The sequence below is a fragment of the Bradysia coprophila genome, unplaced genomic scaffold (genome assembly GCF_014529535.1).
Source record: "Bradysia coprophila strain Holo2 unplaced genomic scaffold, BU_Bcop_v1 contig_358, whole genome shotgun sequence".
NCBI classification, from domain to species: domain Eukaryota; kingdom Metazoa; phylum Arthropoda; class Insecta; order Diptera; family Sciaridae; genus Bradysia; species Bradysia coprophila.
Window position 1 is genome coordinate 3956784 of NW_023503616.1, and position 16996 is coordinate 3973779.

At 35.4% G+C, this 16996-nt stretch overlaps 2 protein-coding genes across 2 annotated transcripts in view; one reads left to right on the plus strand and one right to left on the minus strand.

The window, feature by feature from the left end:
* LOC119081597 overlaps positions 1-9376 on the plus strand; it is a 78004-nt gene extending 68628 nt beyond the window's left edge. Inside the window, exons 42-54 of the mRNA XM_037190631.1 lie at positions 576-624; positions 919-1208; positions 1280-2231; positions 2291-2600; positions 3503-3817; positions 5848-6122; positions 6184-6556; positions 6623-6726; positions 6783-6963; positions 7065-7140; positions 7201-7285; positions 7359-7635; positions 7796-9376. Coding sequence (XP_037046526.1) covers positions 576-624; positions 919-1208; positions 1280-2231; positions 2291-2600; positions 3503-3817; positions 5848-6122; positions 6184-6556; positions 6623-6726; positions 6783-6963; positions 7065-7140; positions 7201-7285; positions 7359-7635; positions 7796-8989 — 4481 coding nt within the window. The 3' untranslated portion in view covers positions 8990-9376. The remainder of the gene's footprint in view (positions 1-575; positions 625-918; positions 1209-1279; positions 2232-2290; positions 2601-3502; positions 3818-5847; positions 6123-6183; positions 6557-6622; positions 6727-6782; positions 6964-7064; positions 7141-7200; positions 7286-7358; positions 7636-7795) is intronic.
* Positions 9377-11966: 2590 nt separating this feature from the next.
* Positions 11967-14799, minus strand: LOC119081300 (probable G-protein coupled receptor 83). The gene is made up of 5 exons (XM_037190061.1): positions 14669-14799; positions 13035-13476; positions 12588-12942; positions 12295-12523; positions 11967-12235 (listed from the first exon to the last, which is right to left on the minus strand). Exons 2-5 carry the CDS (start codon positions 13395-13397, stop codon positions 12076-12078), a joined length of 1107 nt encoding a protein of 368 aa, XP_037045956.1. The 5' UTR covers positions 13398-13476; positions 14669-14799; the 3' UTR covers positions 11967-12075.
* Positions 14800-16996: the final 2197 nt, after the last annotated feature.

The window sequence follows — 16996 nt, forward strand, 5'->3', positions numbered from 1 at the left end:
ATACCCCTCATTCTTCAATAAATTAATCGATAAAGCGTTTAAGGTAACGAATACAATACAAAGACTTTTTGTTGATTCAGATGTTCATACATATTTATGTAAGAGGCGGTATAGCGACAACCGTACGTAAAATAAGATATTTTCATAAAGTAAATAACTGTGACTCGTGTTAATCATGCATGGCATTCATTGTTGGCTCCGAAATGTTTGGCATCTCTCATCTTCCATACGAATATGTATCAAGAACAACTGAATGAGATAATAACTTTCCCCCCCGTCAAATGGTGCTAATTAATGAATTCCATTTTAACATACCTCATTACCCCAAATTGGGCTTTAACGACCACTTTGGGTTGTTGTGTATACAATTTGGTCTATTGGATTTTTATCGTTGGTATAATGCGGATTTGATCAAAAGTGTACATACGTTCTTTCAGCAAAAACATCTCTCACAGAGTACAACACACATATATATAACAATCATACCAAATATGGGCGATGAAATGGAATTTAACGCAAAAATTTCTTAAGTTTCTCATTTCACAGTTTTTTTTATGTTTCTTTCTCGTTTATAGATTTGAACAAGTCGAACGCCATGAACAGAGGAGGATCAATAAAGCATGGGTAAGTGTGAGAAAAAAAAACATAATTTTTTCCATTTTTATTTAAAAAGCTTCGACTGTGCTGTGATGATGATTCCCACGAATATCGAGATTGATCAATCTTTTGCAGATGGAGCATCGCTCCATGTTGAAGCATTTGCTATCACAAATATTTAATTCCTTTACGCCAATGAACAAAAGTTACTATCGTTCTTTCCACTTTTTCCTTAAAAAAACGACTTAGTGAATTGTTGTTACCACCTCTACCAGGGCTAACTATAATTGACGATCATGTTTGTTTTTTTCATCAAATTAGAAACGTCGAAACTCTACCCATCTTCACCCGACCATTAAAAGATCTTCGGTGTTGTGATGGAGACTCGATAACCTTAGAATGTCACGTCGAAGCCCAGCCAGAACCAACAGTAATTTGGGAAAAGGATGGCAGAGTTTTACCACATTCAAACGATTTTCGAACACATTTCTGCGACGATAGAGCTACATTGTCTATAAGCCGTGTTTTCCCTGAAGATGAAGGCGAATACACATGCGTCGCACTAAATAACATTGGCAAATCGTATACATCGGCTTGCATCATTGTTGACGGTAAATTAAAATTTGACATATTCAACGTTCACGAAGTTCATTAACCCTGTTTTCTCACTATTTTCACACAGTACCTGAAGAGAAAGAAAACCTAATTAGTCGTATACTAGCCCGTCCCAGTGGATTGTTGTCCACCAATTCGACACCGCGATCCACACCACGCACAACACCAGTTCGTAGCATTTCACCGATGCCACTTTCTTATCGTTCCACGCGCATAGATTTAAGTTCGAAGCAGCACAAATGTGCTGCTCCCAAATTTTATGCCATGCCTCACAATAGGCTAGCCGAAGAAGGTGAAACTGTTCGATTCCAATGTGCTATTGCGGGTCATCCAATACCGTGGTCGACATGGGATAAAGATGGCAATATTGTAACGCCAACAACGCGAATAAACATCAAAGAAAGAGATGACCTACGTATATTGGAAATCGAGGAGGTTACCATGGAAGACGCTGGCCTTTACAGAATAACATTAGAAAACGAATATGGACGTATCGAAGCTACGGCGAGATTAGATATCATTGCCAATAAACGAAGTTCAGGCCATGGTATAAGAACGAGTGCATCGCCACGGCGAAGTATAAGCAGTTCGAGACGCATAATGGGAAACTCAACGAGGATCGGTGGTCGATTGGCATTAGCTTGTAACTTCAGAGGAGGGTCCGTACCAAATAAGAAATTTTACCATAACGGAACAGAACTGCCACCAACTGATCGAGTTAGGACCATTGAAAACGATGAAACTTCCTGTCTGGTGATTGACAATGTCCAAGCTGAAGACGAAGGTGTTTACACTTGCATTGGGTGCAATGAGTTAGGAATTGCGGCTACTTCTACAATAGTTACCTTTAATGATACTCAGGAGCATACAGCGCCTGAGTTTATCCGTGGATTAGGAAAAACGATTCGAGCTAAAGAAAGTTATGTACTGGACCTAAGCTGTTCCGTTGTTTGTTCGGATCCATTCGAAATGATATGGCTACGAGATGGCGATGTCATACCCGACTCAGACGATTTTAGGTAAACATTTCAATTCAGTCCAACGGCTCCATTTATAATTTATAACTTTTGCTTCATAGATACATCGACCATGGAGAGGGTCTAATTTCATTACGAATCCTAGATCCATTCGTATACGATTCCGGTCGATATACATGTACTGTATGTTCTGACCACGGCAAATGTGAAACGTCTTGTGACGTTATCATTTACGAAGTATCAGAACAAGACGAATTTGAAACGAAGCCAGTATTTATTAAGTCACCCCAACCTGTTGTCGCTGCGTACGGTGCAGTTGTATCTTTTTGTGCCAGAGTTTCACCTGTCCATGCCAAAGTCAAATGGAGCATATGCGGAAGAGCTTTGACTGAGGATGCGCGAGGAATCTTGGTAAGTTCAACATTAATATTGAAAATGTATTTTATCGCGTAGTTGGGCACATTTCAGTAAAAACCGACTTAAATTTAATATTCTGATGCGAAATGACGGGCAATTTACTAGTTGTCCAATGTAACATAACATAGTTATTGGATATGTATCACATACCGTTTATCATGTTCTTTCCTTTAACGAAATTTACTGTACTGCATTACGCGTAGATATCGCCAAGAAGTTGCACTCGTGTACGTATAATATTTCATAATGACCGTTTCCATAAGACGCATCAACATTTTCACACAATCGTGAACTTGAACAATTATACAAACAGTCCAACAACAATTAAATTGTGGAACATTATGAACGAATAAGAACAACAGTAAACCAAACACCACATTTTTGAAACAAAAAATAACATTTTACAGAATGTGCAGTCATTCGGTTTAGTTGTTATTGAACCTGTCGAATAATCGGAACACTCATTAATCTATCTTCTATCAGCGAAGAAGAAGTGAATTGAATGATACAAATATTTATTGTTACAACAGACATATAAATGGGATGAGAGATCTGTGATGCCAGCTGTTCTTCTGTTAAATAAAGAAAACAAAAATTCTTGTGATAACGTCTTCGGATAAATATTCTATTCAATTTGTGTTCCGTTGTCAGTAGGTTCAGTTTTATCCGACCGACGAAATCAATTAAAATTAAAAAAAAATAAAAATTGTGATCGTTCGAAATAGTATTGTGTCTTGTCACCGTTTTCCGTTTTTCCATATTTCTACCAACTCTTTTGACTACGCGAAATATTCGAGTGCGTTTTGTATTTAAACGATTAATAAAACATTCGTGTTTTACGTTTTATTCTATCGGCGACGGCATTAACAATTCCACAAATTTATTGATTCATTTAGATCGAACATCAACCGGATGGTGTGCATATACTGCATGTGTTAGGACTAGAATACAGGCATAGCGGAGAGATTAAATGTGTTGCTTATATTCCCACACATCCTGATCCAGTTGAAACGACTGTTTACACCGATTTAGTGGTATTACCCACATCGTCATCGACTGTATCGTTAGAAACAAATCCCAGCGAACAACCAGAAATACCTGCATACATTATTCGAGGACCGGAAGACTGCTCGGTGTTGATTGGTGGAACTGTTACGTTAGAAGCAATTTTTGGTGGATATTCACAGCCGAAAGTCAAATGGTATAGAGCGGTAAGTGCACAGTCTACATCAGAGCATTTTTGTGTATAAATTTTAATTAAAATTTTATTTGAATGGAGACATTATGCGCGTATGTGTTTGTTCAAGTTGAAATTACTTACTAGATTATATCGTTTCTAAAGACAATGTTGACACAATAAGATAGAAATAGATCTGCTTGTTCGTTTAGCAAAGTGTGAAATTGTGTTCGCAACATTTTTTTTCTTTGTCGGATTAGTTTTCAAATAATTGTGCTGCAACGGCATTGACAAGTTGAAATCAAACAGTTCTCTGGAATATCGTCCAGTGGTTATTGCCACTTTTTAATTAATTATTTTAACAAACGGAAAACGTTCCGTGGCATATATTTATAAAATCTATTAGTTCTGTTGTTCAAATTGTAGTCAAGTGTTAGATGAAAATCTGTTACTTCATTTGTTTTACTACATATTTAAAGCCCCATTAGCCGTATGTCATCAATTTTTTGTCAATGCTGTAGTCAGTAGATGTTCGTGAAAGGTTGAATAAATTGTTATGAAAGCCGGTTAAATTTAACTGATCTTTGGGTCAAAAATTTATGAAAAGTAAGTAGATTGAGAGCTCAGTTTAAATTTGAATGCGAGTTCTCTCATTTTGATATGTGACTCCGTCTCCGAGATCAGTGGAATTAACTGATCAGAAATCGCTCTACACTCTATTGTCTATTCAAAAAATAGCTCAGTGTTGAATAATAGTACATTTCGTACCTAGGACTAAAAGTCTTTGTTAGCGTGTGAGAAGTTTCCAGACAGAGCCGAAGGCGAGGTCTGGAATCGAATACGCTAAAAAAGACTTTTAGTCCGTGGTACGAATAGTATTTTCCAAATTGGACGGAGAAAAAGTGTGACGAAGTCACAGGTATGAAAAAATCTTTAACTTCCAGTTTACTCATATGCTTAGCTATAATTGAGTGAACACTACACAGTGCACATAGCTCATTGATCCAATGTTGTTGTCGTTGTTGATAACAACGTTGACTCACCGTTTCTTGAGTATGTTTCTTAATTTAATCTAATGAACGAAATTATGGAAAAATACTACACTTTAATGTTAATGGTGTTGAATTACAGCTAGAAACTTTGAAACACATTGTTGCTAAACAAAATTCTATACTACGAAAAGCCTCACAAGGCTTACATTCCCACAAAACCATAAGGTGTAGTTCTAACATTTAGATAACTACACTCGATAGGTTTCGTAGAATATTAATGTAAACTTAATATGTACAACACAATTCGAAGGAATTTTCTTAAAAACATTTCGTTCATTTTCGTTTTCGTAAAACAGCAAAAAGATACGGCACCAAACTACTCACCACATTTAGTTCCAATGTCAATTATGTATAAATTTCTTTTTAATGAAAATTAATTTGAATGCAAACGCCATAGGTAGAAACATACGTGACCCATATATATTGCAAAGTTTGCGGTGTATACTTTCAATTAATCAAACAGCTGGTCTCTCATTTATGAATTTATGTTTATAAGCATCAACATATTGCGATAGATATTTTAGCTGTAGTTTAATAAACAGACAGCCGTGTGTTATCGTCAACGACGACAATTAATTAGGGATTGGATTTGGAATGAACATTATTAGACAATATTCTAAACGAAACAAGCAACAGAGTTAATGAACACGATACGATCGTCGTATGTAAAATGTTGGAGATCAGTGTAGAGTGTAGAGGTCAATGGCCTATATGAATCGCCTATTCCTTCATAAACTTTAGAAAAAGTGTTGCTACAGAGGAGCTTTTAATTAAATTTTCGGCGCTAAAAAGAGCACGTCCACCAAATTGACTGAAAAACTCTTTGACTTTTATGTTTGAATGTCGTCTAAACATAATATAACTATTGTTGTCGGAGGTGTCAGAGTGAATTTCAATAACAAATATTGTAGTTCGTCTGCCTTTTCGTGTATAACTTTAGTGTTTATAAAGTTGTAAATTTTGTAAAGCATTTTTGATTAAATCTGAGTGTTGAAAACAAACTTCTTTACAGGGACGAGAAATAACTGAAAGTACAAATATAAAAATCCAAACATCGCCTGGCTATTCATCATTGCTACTTACTGATATAACGGCTGATCAGAGCGGCAAATACTCAATCGAAATTATGAACGAACACAGTTGTGATATAAGCTCGGCCTCGGTTTCCGTCGAAGGTCCACCAGATCCACCAGGAAATCGTCCAATTATTTCACAAGGATCCGATCGGTTATCGGTGGCATGGTGTGGTCCACCCTTCGATGGAGGCGTCATGATCACGGGTTTCATGTGAGTGAAAATGATAGAGAAATCGAAAAACTGGTCTCAAATAATCAACAATTCTCTTTAGATTGGAGATTCAAGAGGAAAACAACGATTGGATTGAATATTCAACAGTAGTCGATTCATTGGCAACTACAATCAAAGATTTGAAACCAGGTGTAACATACCGATTCCGGGTACGGGCCGAAAATGCACATGGACGCAGTGCACCGAGCGCTGAAAGTGACGAAGTTCGCATCAGTTTGGGTAATGACGTTCAAACTGTGTTCGATGAGGATATCATTGTGAAACCAGGCGGAGATTTCAAGACACGATTTTTATTACAAGAAGAATTGGGAAAGGGGAGGTTTGGTGTTGTCCATAAAGTTGTGGAAATTGAGAGTAATCGTACCTTAGCTGCAAAGATCGTCAAGTGCATAAAGGCTGTTGACAAACAGAAGGTACTAAAGGATTGACTAGCATTGAATCGGAATAGTACCAAAGTTTTACGTTTCTTTCTTTTTAAGATTCAAGAAGAAATATCAATCATGCAATCACTACGTCATCCTAAGTTATTACAGTTGGCTGCAGCATTTGAAAATCCACGAGAAATGATTATGGTCATGGAATTGTAAGTCGTACATCATAACAGATAGGTGAAATTTCTGAGTTGTTCTTGCATTGCAGTATTACAGGAGGCGAACTATTTGAACGAGTTGTTGCAGACGATTTTACATTAACCGAACGCGACTGTATTTTATTTTTACGACAAATTTGCGAAGGTGTCGACTACATGCATAGCAAATCTGTAGTACATCTCGACTTGAAACCAGAAAATATTATGTGTCATAATCGAACTAGTCATCAAGTAAGTTGGAATTTTCATTTGTTTCAATTCTGTAATGACTTCAGCGCTCTTTCCATAAATGAGAATATTCTCGGCACAAGTTTAAAATTACGTTTTTGTAGATAAAAATTATTGATTTTGGACTGGCTCAGCGTATCTCTTCGGATACACCTGTCCGTGTTTTGTTTGGAACGCCAGGTAAGTTCCTCACAATTCTGATTTCAGGCGACTCAGCTGATTCTCGAACTTTGCTTACAGAATTTATCCCGCCCGAAATTATCAATTACGAACCCATTGGCTTCCAATCAGACATGTGGAGTATTGGTGTTATTTGTTATGTTTTGTGAGTGAAAACTTGTCCTTGTTTTATCGCATCGGGTCTCATTTCTCAATAAAATTCATTTGTTCATACTTAGGCTTTCTGGTTTATCCCCATTTATGGGTGAATCCGATGTAGATACATTTTCCAACATCACTTGTGCTGATTTTGATTTTGACGACGATTCATTCGATGCAGTGTCGCAAGATGCTAAGGATTTTATATCCAGTTTACTTGTACACAGAAAGGAGAAACGTCTAACGGCCAAACAATGTCTGGAATCTAAGTGGCTGTCAGACAAGAATGCAAATCTGAGCACTGCGAAAATCTGCACAGACAAATTGAAGAAGTTTGTCATTCGAAGAAAATGGCAGGTACGTAAATGCCTTAAGGCAATTTCAGTTTTTCGTTTTCATTTTTGCTTTTTTAAACTAATTTTGACAACACATGAAGCCTATGATGCATGACCTTTGTTTGTTTTTTTTTTCTTTTGCTATTTTTGGTGTGTTTTTTGTTGAAAAATCCGAAAAATAGAAAACAGGCAACGCCATCAGAGCTCTTGGACGAATGGCTACGTTATCAGCAAATTCGCGACGAAATTCGGCAGCTTCAGCTTCTGTACCTAGCAGTCCACGTCCATCAATAACTGGTACTATTAATTCGTCAGCCATTCAACACATGACATCACTGAATGAGGAAGAAGATAGCCCGGTCGAGATTGAGATCGCTAAAAATCCAACGATACCAGTAACTGCTGACATGAAAAGCAAAAACAAATCGTGTAACGAAAGAAGTGACTCTGGGTTCAGTGAGTGCTCAAACTGTAGCGAAAAAATTCCATGTGTTTGTTCGCATCAAATCATCGACAAGAATCTTATAATTACGGAGGAGCAGCAAGTTGACGACGACGACAATGTAAAGATCGATACACAATTATCGCATGACATTTTACAGTTAAAACTGGAAGAAATCGCTGATATACAGACCGACGATGATCAAGGAACTACTGACAGTCATTCTTCGTCGATTGCTTCCATTCCCACTAGTTCAACCAGTCGAAATGGGAGCGACACCGCGGAAACGAGACAACCATACACAATCGGTCTCAGCGAAATTAAAATTTCTGTGACCAGCGAGACACCAACGAAGCAAAATCTTTCGAGGTCTTCGAGTGTAGACGTTCCTACGTCACCGGTGGACAAAGGGCCGATAATGCGGTCTGATTTCACTAATACAATTAACATGAGAAAGCAATGGCTGGAGCAAAATTCTCAGAAAGAGAAACCAGCCATTGGACCGGTAACTCGAACTCTAATCGAAGGTACAGGTAAGGTATCAATGTTGAAACAACGTTTCAGTCTTGAGAAAATCGAAAGTGGTAACAAGAGAAAGGACAGTAATGATAATACAGTGAGTACAGTTGTGAGATCTAACCAATCAAGCATGACAACGGCTAATAATAAGCGTGCTCTTGACGGTTTAAGCAATTCGTTAACTGATCATTCCAATTCTACAAAATTAAATTTAGACGAACGAAATGCTTATGCAAAACCGATTGAAGCGAGATCGCCATTACGCTTAGACGGACGAGTGAAGGAGGTGTCGACTCGTTTAACTACAACGCCGACATCGAATAATGATACGATAAAACGAAATGGTGGTGGACGATCACCGAATGGTAACAATAACGAAAGCTTTAAAAAAGCAGCAGCATTTTGGAAAGGCTAGTCTAAGGTCGATATTTTTGATGCACAAGATATTTTCTATATATTTTCTATATTTTATGCCTTTTTCATTTTTAATTTTTTGATTTTTTTTTATTTTAATGAGAAACGTTTAAAAAAAAGCGGGAAAACCAAATTTATTTTCGTTCTCATAAAATGTTCTTATAAATGAAAATGTAAAATGACGCCAAGTGTCATAGTAGAATATCGTAAAACGTTTTGCTTGTATTTTATGACATAATTTATTAATCATTTTGAATTTACGTTTTTATTATCCAGCTTTCCGTATTAGAATCCCTTTTTTTTCTTATTGATTGTTTTATCGCAAATTAAGTTTGATGTTAACTATAAAATGTTGGAAATATTAAATGTTTTGCAAACCTTTAAGCCACAATTTCTTTTCATTTTCTGTACACATTTTTCTCATTGCTATAAACCAAAGCCTAGTTTTGGAATCAAATTATTAAAAATTCCGTAAAATTCGTCAAATAAAATTTTGAATTTTTGGAGAAGCTTATGGAATTTTGAAGAATTTAATTCCAAAAATAGGCCCTGCTATTGAAGTATCGGATTTAATGCATAATTTCGAAGTATTTTTAGTGCCATGGAATAAATTAAATTATGAATTTTGCTCAGATCACTATTCATTTATGAGCAAGGATACCACACAGCACAAAACTCAAATATATTTATTAAGAAATTTGCTTCACTTACTTTAGTAGACCTATAATTACTCGTTAATTATTATGATATGCATTTGCTTTCGATGAAAGAATACTAGAAAGATCTTTCAGCTTATAGACTAAAGATACGTCGATGAAAAGTACGACTCAACCATTTTTATGAATATTCTTGAATAAAATTTATGAACAGTTATTTACGTATCTTTTATGGACGGTATATTTTAGGCAATTTTGCCAGTTGTAGGCCCAACGAAGCCAGAGCGACAATCGAAAGTGCCTAAAATAAACCGTCCACAACAGATGCGTATACAACTTTCGGCCCCGACACATGAAAAGTTATATAGGTTCGCATCCTGTCCTCAAAAAAAAAACTCCTATCAGGACCTCATACTTGTATAATTAATGTGGAATATGTTTGACACTTGATCTAGTACGAAAGCAGTCGTGAGGTATTTCCAAAATATCTTGAAACAAAATCCAAATTCAAATTGTAGATTACATTGATTGCTCCGAAAATAATTCATTACATGAGCGATGAACCTCATGGCATGAGGTAACAATTTTGTGGCTCAAAAAACACACGATTTTTCTAGTATCACAAGGTTGATTCCGAATTAATTTTATCACGTAGCAGCTTCCAATGTATTTTGGTTTATTGACTGCGTCATCCGAAAGTTGATTATCACAAAATGGACGTAAAATGAACCGAAAATATGCTAGAGGTAATTCTCGCAGAGGACAAACTGCTGTGTAATGGTCAACTTTTGCTATCTAAGCTATTTATCTGATTTATATTTTCCATCTCACTTAAAAGCTGAAAATGAGAATATCCTTCCGTTCTCTTTTTGAAAGAATACTGCGGACTTTTCGATTTAATCATCATCCTTTTAGAAATGCTTTTTAAATATATTCTACTTTATATGTATATATGTAGATTATGCACCTCTGTCTAAATCATCAAAATAAACATTTATTTAGGACAGAGGTGCATACGTTATTCTATCTGCCGAGAACAGATATATCGAGATAAACAAATTTCCCCCAGAGGGATAACATCGAGATTATCGTTCTAGGCAGATAAAAACTACTTAAAGCTAAAATATTTTTTAATAAATCAACTTATAGATAAAATTATTTAATCGATAATTAGACTGATGATAGATTGCTATCAGTTAAAGGTTATTGTTTCCAAATGCGTTATGCTGACGTAGCAATGATCACAAGTTGTCTTATAGTCCTTATGTTCTGTTTTAAAATTAAGAGCGCGTTTATGAATTAACCAAGTAAATGGAATAATTGGATGTGTGTCGTAAAAATACGAGGGGTAACCGACTGGCCGAAATGGCAAATCAATTACTAATTCCTTTTAATTGCTTTCAATTCCTTTTATTGTTTCGGATTAACACCTATACTTGCCGGATAGCCATTCAATTCCTATAATTCCAATTAATTTCTACAATTCCACGAATTTTCGAAATAATTCCACAATATTTTCCGTTATTATTCAATTAAATTGCGACATATTTTTTTGGAGGAAATAGTTGGTGACTCACTATAAATATAGTTGTCAAATAGAGACTAAAGTCAAAGTTAAAGGAGTGTCTTGTAATGAACAGATTATTTTGAAACGCTTTCGGCGAACTAAAATTTGAAACAGCTATGTTGCAGCTTCCCGGATACTCCGGTAAATAAATGTAATTGATGGAAATACAAGAAATGTATGGAGTTATAAGGAATTGACCGGAATTGACTGGGAATACGTAAAATTGATGGAATTATCGGAATTTATCGGAATCGACTTAAAACACGTGAAATTGATGGAATTATGAGGAATTGACCGGAATTGACTGGAAATACGTGAAATTGATGGAATTATAAGTAATTGACTGGAAATACAGTAATACATTGTAAGGGAATTGAAAGTAAATTAGACTAAAATACAGATAAGTATGATGATCGGAAAAAAGTAACAAGAATTTCCGATCATCATACTTATCCTTATTTACTTTCGATTCCTTGCAATTTAACGTATTTTCAGCCAATTTCGGTCAATTCCTTACAATTCCATCAATTTCTCGTATTTCCATCAATTTCTCATATTTCCATCAATTACAATTATTTACCGGATACTCGGGCAATTTCTTTAAGGATGTGTAGTCAATTAACCCGAGTCGGTTATCCCTCGTACATATATTGAGAAAAAACACAGTGCTATACGCAATTGGTTGTAAATGTTCCATTCGAGAGACCTTAAGTTCTACTTCCACCATCTCTTTCAGATATCAGAATCATTTTTAGTTTTGATTTTTGCTTCGAAACTTATTAATCAGGGTCTGATTCGCAGGGGTACTTCCTCATTTCCTTACGTATTTACGATTTTTTTTTAAAACCATACCGATCGTTGATTTTAATTCGTTATCCCATTGGAAATGGTTGCAATTTTGTTCTGTCTATCCTTAAGTTCAACATCCTTCTTTAACACTTTTCTAAATATTTTTAGGAGATCAGAGAAACCCTTTCTGTAAGACTCGTTGTACATCCAATAGATAATGGGGTTCCAGCAACAACTAAACAAAAGACGTCTGTAAGTAATTGGTAATTTATAAATCTATAAGCAGTTTTATACCTGCTGAATGCCAACCACATAACAATCAGAAATGACACTGATTCGGTGCAGGGTCTTTTGTGTTGAGAGCCTTTGACGAAATAGTAAATATTAACGACGAAGAATGGCAACCAACAAATGATGAAAACTACAACAGCTGCAATGATCATTCTAATAGTTCTCCATTTTTGGAGTAAGATTGCGTCTTTTTGTCCTAGCGTAGTGGTGTCGTCGAGTTTACGTTTCCACACTGTATATATGATGAGATCCATTTAATCGTCGGTATATCTGGTAATCTGCGAAGATTTTCTCACCTTTTACAACAATTGCCCCATATACTACGCTGATTATTAAGAATGGTACCCAAAAATGAGCCAAATTTGCGACAATCAACAACACATTCTGTGACTTTTCATCGCGTAAATGGAAGATATCAAATGCTTTGGCGAGTTCACAATGAATGAGTCTGCCATTCGGGGAAAAATATCTCTGATAAGCAAGACTGGGAGCTGTAAAAACAACCAAAGCTGTAGCAGCAAGCCAAATAGCAATGATAGATTTAGTGACACGACGAATTGGATGGTGTTTAACTTTCTGAACATGAACGAAAGGAAAGAAGACTGCGGTGAAACGATCCAAAGCCACAGCAAACATTGTGACAGACGACACCTGTTAAAAGGACACAATACACTTTATGGCAATTGGTTAAAATCAAGATTAATTCCAATCAGCTCGAACTAAGAGAAGAGTCAATAGTTTACCTGAAACGTAATCAACCACACTGTCTTATTAGCCAGACACCACATATTGCTCCCCGTTCCTGAAATGACAACGTCCGAGCACGCAAGAAGTCCTGTGAAGTAAGTGAACGCACAAAGAAAATCTGCTACAGCCATATTCGCCAGCAAAATGTGTACAAAATTTTGCATTTTCTTGTTGGTTCCAACAACATACACAATCATAAAATTATCGAAAAGGGCTATGGCACCGATGAGGGAATAAAAAATCAGGAATAACTGATTTTGTACATATCCAGACGATGGATCAATGTTTATCAGCTCTCCATCAACTGGTTTAATCGAGGTGAAGCTGTAGTCTTCCGTGACGTTCTGGGTTCTATCCATTTTTAATTTATTGTCCTCAAGTTTGAATTTGAATTGTTCTGTTAATTGCACACTTTAAAAAGTACCAACATCAGATTCACTAAAACGTTTCCAAATAAATTCGTTACTTACAGAGCGAAAGTGAATCGAGACCGAAATCTGTTCACATTTTATAATCTCCTCATTTATCCAGAATACAGAATAGGTTACGCAGGGAATAGTACATTACTGTCTTGCCGGGATATTTGTTGAGACAACACGCTTCCCAGTGAGGCAGTACACAATTTTGTTTTCTTACCTGGAGAAAACATGAAAATCCGGTAAAACCGTATTTTCTGGGCTCAATCAAACAAAATAAAATTTGGAAAATAAAGCTTGGTCCGTACTTATTCTCGATAATTTATTGTAGTCGGTCTTATCACTTAAGTTCTGATGTGTGTATTTCCAAGTTATCTTGTGATTAATGTATGCAACGTCATATCAACAATGTTGATTCAACATGAATTGCAATCAAAAGAACAGTGTGTACTTGGCCCTGAACAGAAAATCTTAACTTTGATGAATCAGGAAAGCAAGATCGCTCGAATCTGCATATGGTTGATAGTGTCTTAGCTAACGATATAATTCTGTTTTGACGATCATGTATAGTTATGTTTCGTATTTATTTCTTGTCTTTTTGTTGAATTCAGCAAATATTGTCGGAACGTGAGTTATAAAAAATAAGATTTATAATCAGTGTGTCTCGTCTTGGTTCAAGTTTTCATATCATTTAATATTGTGAAGGTGTGGCTGGTTATTGAAAAAATAAATAGCAAAAAATTAACATTTCCAATAGTCCTCTTCTCTTCAATTTTTTTTATTTTCTTTGTTCATTTACGTCTTCGGTTATGGTCGCTTATCATTCAGGCAATTTAAGCTCTTTTTTATCGTTTATCCAATCTTATATCACTTTCAAAGACGTCACAGTATTTCTTCTCCTTCCACAGTTTTTCCAAAACTTTATTTAACCGGCGTGCTACAAAAACTTTTAAGTTTCAATCTTCTTTCGTAGACATAATTTCCACTTAAAGAATAGAGAATATCCGTGCAGGGGATCAAATGATAACTTTCATCATTTTATCCTATTTCAGTAGAGTCCACCCAACTCAAGCTGTGTAACAATGTGGGATGTGTTGAATGTAAGATAAAATGACAAAAGTTATAGCTTTGATAAGGATAATTCCCGGTGAATAAGATGAAAGTATGAATGTGAAAAGAATCACGGAATCACTTGTAGTCAAACATGTATGCACCGTAAATGCGGATTCTGCAATAAAATGTATTGAAAGATAAGTCCACGCACTGCGGAAACGCAATAAGGAATCACTGCTATCAAATTCAACTTTATACACATCGGTATTTAGCGAAACGTGTGTTTATTATTGCGATGTTGAAATAAAACTGAGCTCATGTTCAAACTCGTTCGTTTACAGAATGGTTAGGTACTTGCTTGTTTATGCAGATGACCAAATGTTTATAGCTCTGTATGCTAAACAGGCTTTGCTTGATGACGTTGACTAAGACGAACGTGCACAGCATAGTCGAGAAGACGAGAACCGACCCTGTTCAGCTAAGTCTTAGGGTGTCTCGTTCGTGTCGCGTTTTAGAACGTGATTTTTCATTGCATTGGGAAAAATTCCTATGGTCCCGAAAACTACGAAAAATTACTTTACGGAAATGTGAGCTAATTGAACTTATAATTTCTCGTAGACGGTATTTATCTCAACATTATAAAACAAAATCCTTTTGAGTTATTACGTGTTACGGCATGTTTCATTTTCATTTACATTGCCTAATCACGTAAAGCATTGTACTTACGAGGTTCCAAGTTGTCATTTGACAAGTGGCGAATACAGCCCTCCCCTTGGGGTCGGGCTGTAACACCCCACTTATCAAATAAACAACTTGGAACCTCGGAAGCAATATACTATTCCAATTTTCATTATGTTGAAGAACGTAATTTATATAGTAATGGAAACTCTAATTATTGTCTTGTTGTTTCCAAATGTTCAATTTTTAGTACAAACACGAATCATATGCAGTGATAAATTGTAATTTCATATTGTAGTAAAATGTAAGGAAATATTTTTTTTAGCCAAGTACTAACTAAGAACTAACGTAACGATTGAGTAGACACTTGAAAAATACATCGATGGAATAAACTATCTATTTCCACTTTGTTGTCCTTAGAACCGTTGCTCCAGTAATTTCGATTTACTCTAAACCCGCCACCTTGTTTTCTGTCTATTAAACTTGTCTTTCCAAAATTATATTTTGGGTTTCGTATAAAGGCTATACGAGAAATTAAATTAAGAATTGGAAAAATTGGAAATTAAAAAAAAACTTTTATTTATCCCAAACATCATTTTACCATTCCTGTGATTCCGTTGCGTTTTAAATAGGGATGGAAGACGTTCAAAATTATCGATAATATCAATCGAAAGAAATTATCGATAATCGATTAGTCAAAGGCAGTCAATTTTCAGCATAAATTAGCTTCAGCTGTTTTTCAGCTGATCCATACAAACAATCACAACCGTTTATACGTCTTTATACGGTTTTACCACTATCATGCGCGTGCGTGTAGCAGCTTCAACCGTATGAACAAGGAAAACCAGTTTTGATTGTATGTGTGGATCAGCTGAAAAACAGCTGAAGCAAATTTATGCTGAAAATTGACTGCCTTTGACTGTATCGTTATCGATAATTTGATAATTATCGATAATTATCAAAATATCGAAATTCGATAATTATAAAATATCGATATTTTGATATTTATCTGAAAATTCATGATAATATACCGATATATCGGAATATACCGATAAATATCGGAATTTTGGACCGAAATATCGATATATCGAATTATCGATATCTTGATAATTATCAAAATATCAATAATTATCGATTATCGATATTTTTTTGATAACTTTCGATAAAAAAAGTCGATAATTATCGATTATAGATAATCGATAATTATCGATAATCATTATCATTATCGCCCATGCCTATTTTAAAGTGTGCAGGTCTGAACTTGCTAGTTTTTCTGAATAATTTCCTATTCATTTTCAAAATAAACATAGTAATTTGTTGATGGAATTAGGGAAAAAAATTCCTAGTTTGCAGTAGTTGAGATTTTTTAATGGTTCCGAATCCGAATCTATTACTTCTTTTGTTCAAAGATTCGCCTAGTGTTTTACACAGAATCTTTTACATATTAGTGCCAACATACTTTCTACTAAATAATGCATTACCATTAAACTGGAGTCAATGATTATTTTTCTCATTGCTGCCAATAACAGATGATTATCCGTTTCTGAAAGGGAAGCGACAGCCTTCCATCTTGTCTATTTGTTTATTTCGTCGAAGACGACGACTCGTTTTTTTCGTTGGTGTATGGTGATGGTGTATGCACATATAGGAAATGCAAATTTTAATTAAAATGTAAATTTTTCTTGGCACTGCATGTAAAGAAACATAATTTTATTGCAAATGTCGGCAGACAGTGGTTATGAGGAAAAAATGATTTAATTAATTTATCAAGAATGACCTTGATCTTGTGAATGTTTTTAGAAATTTAAATT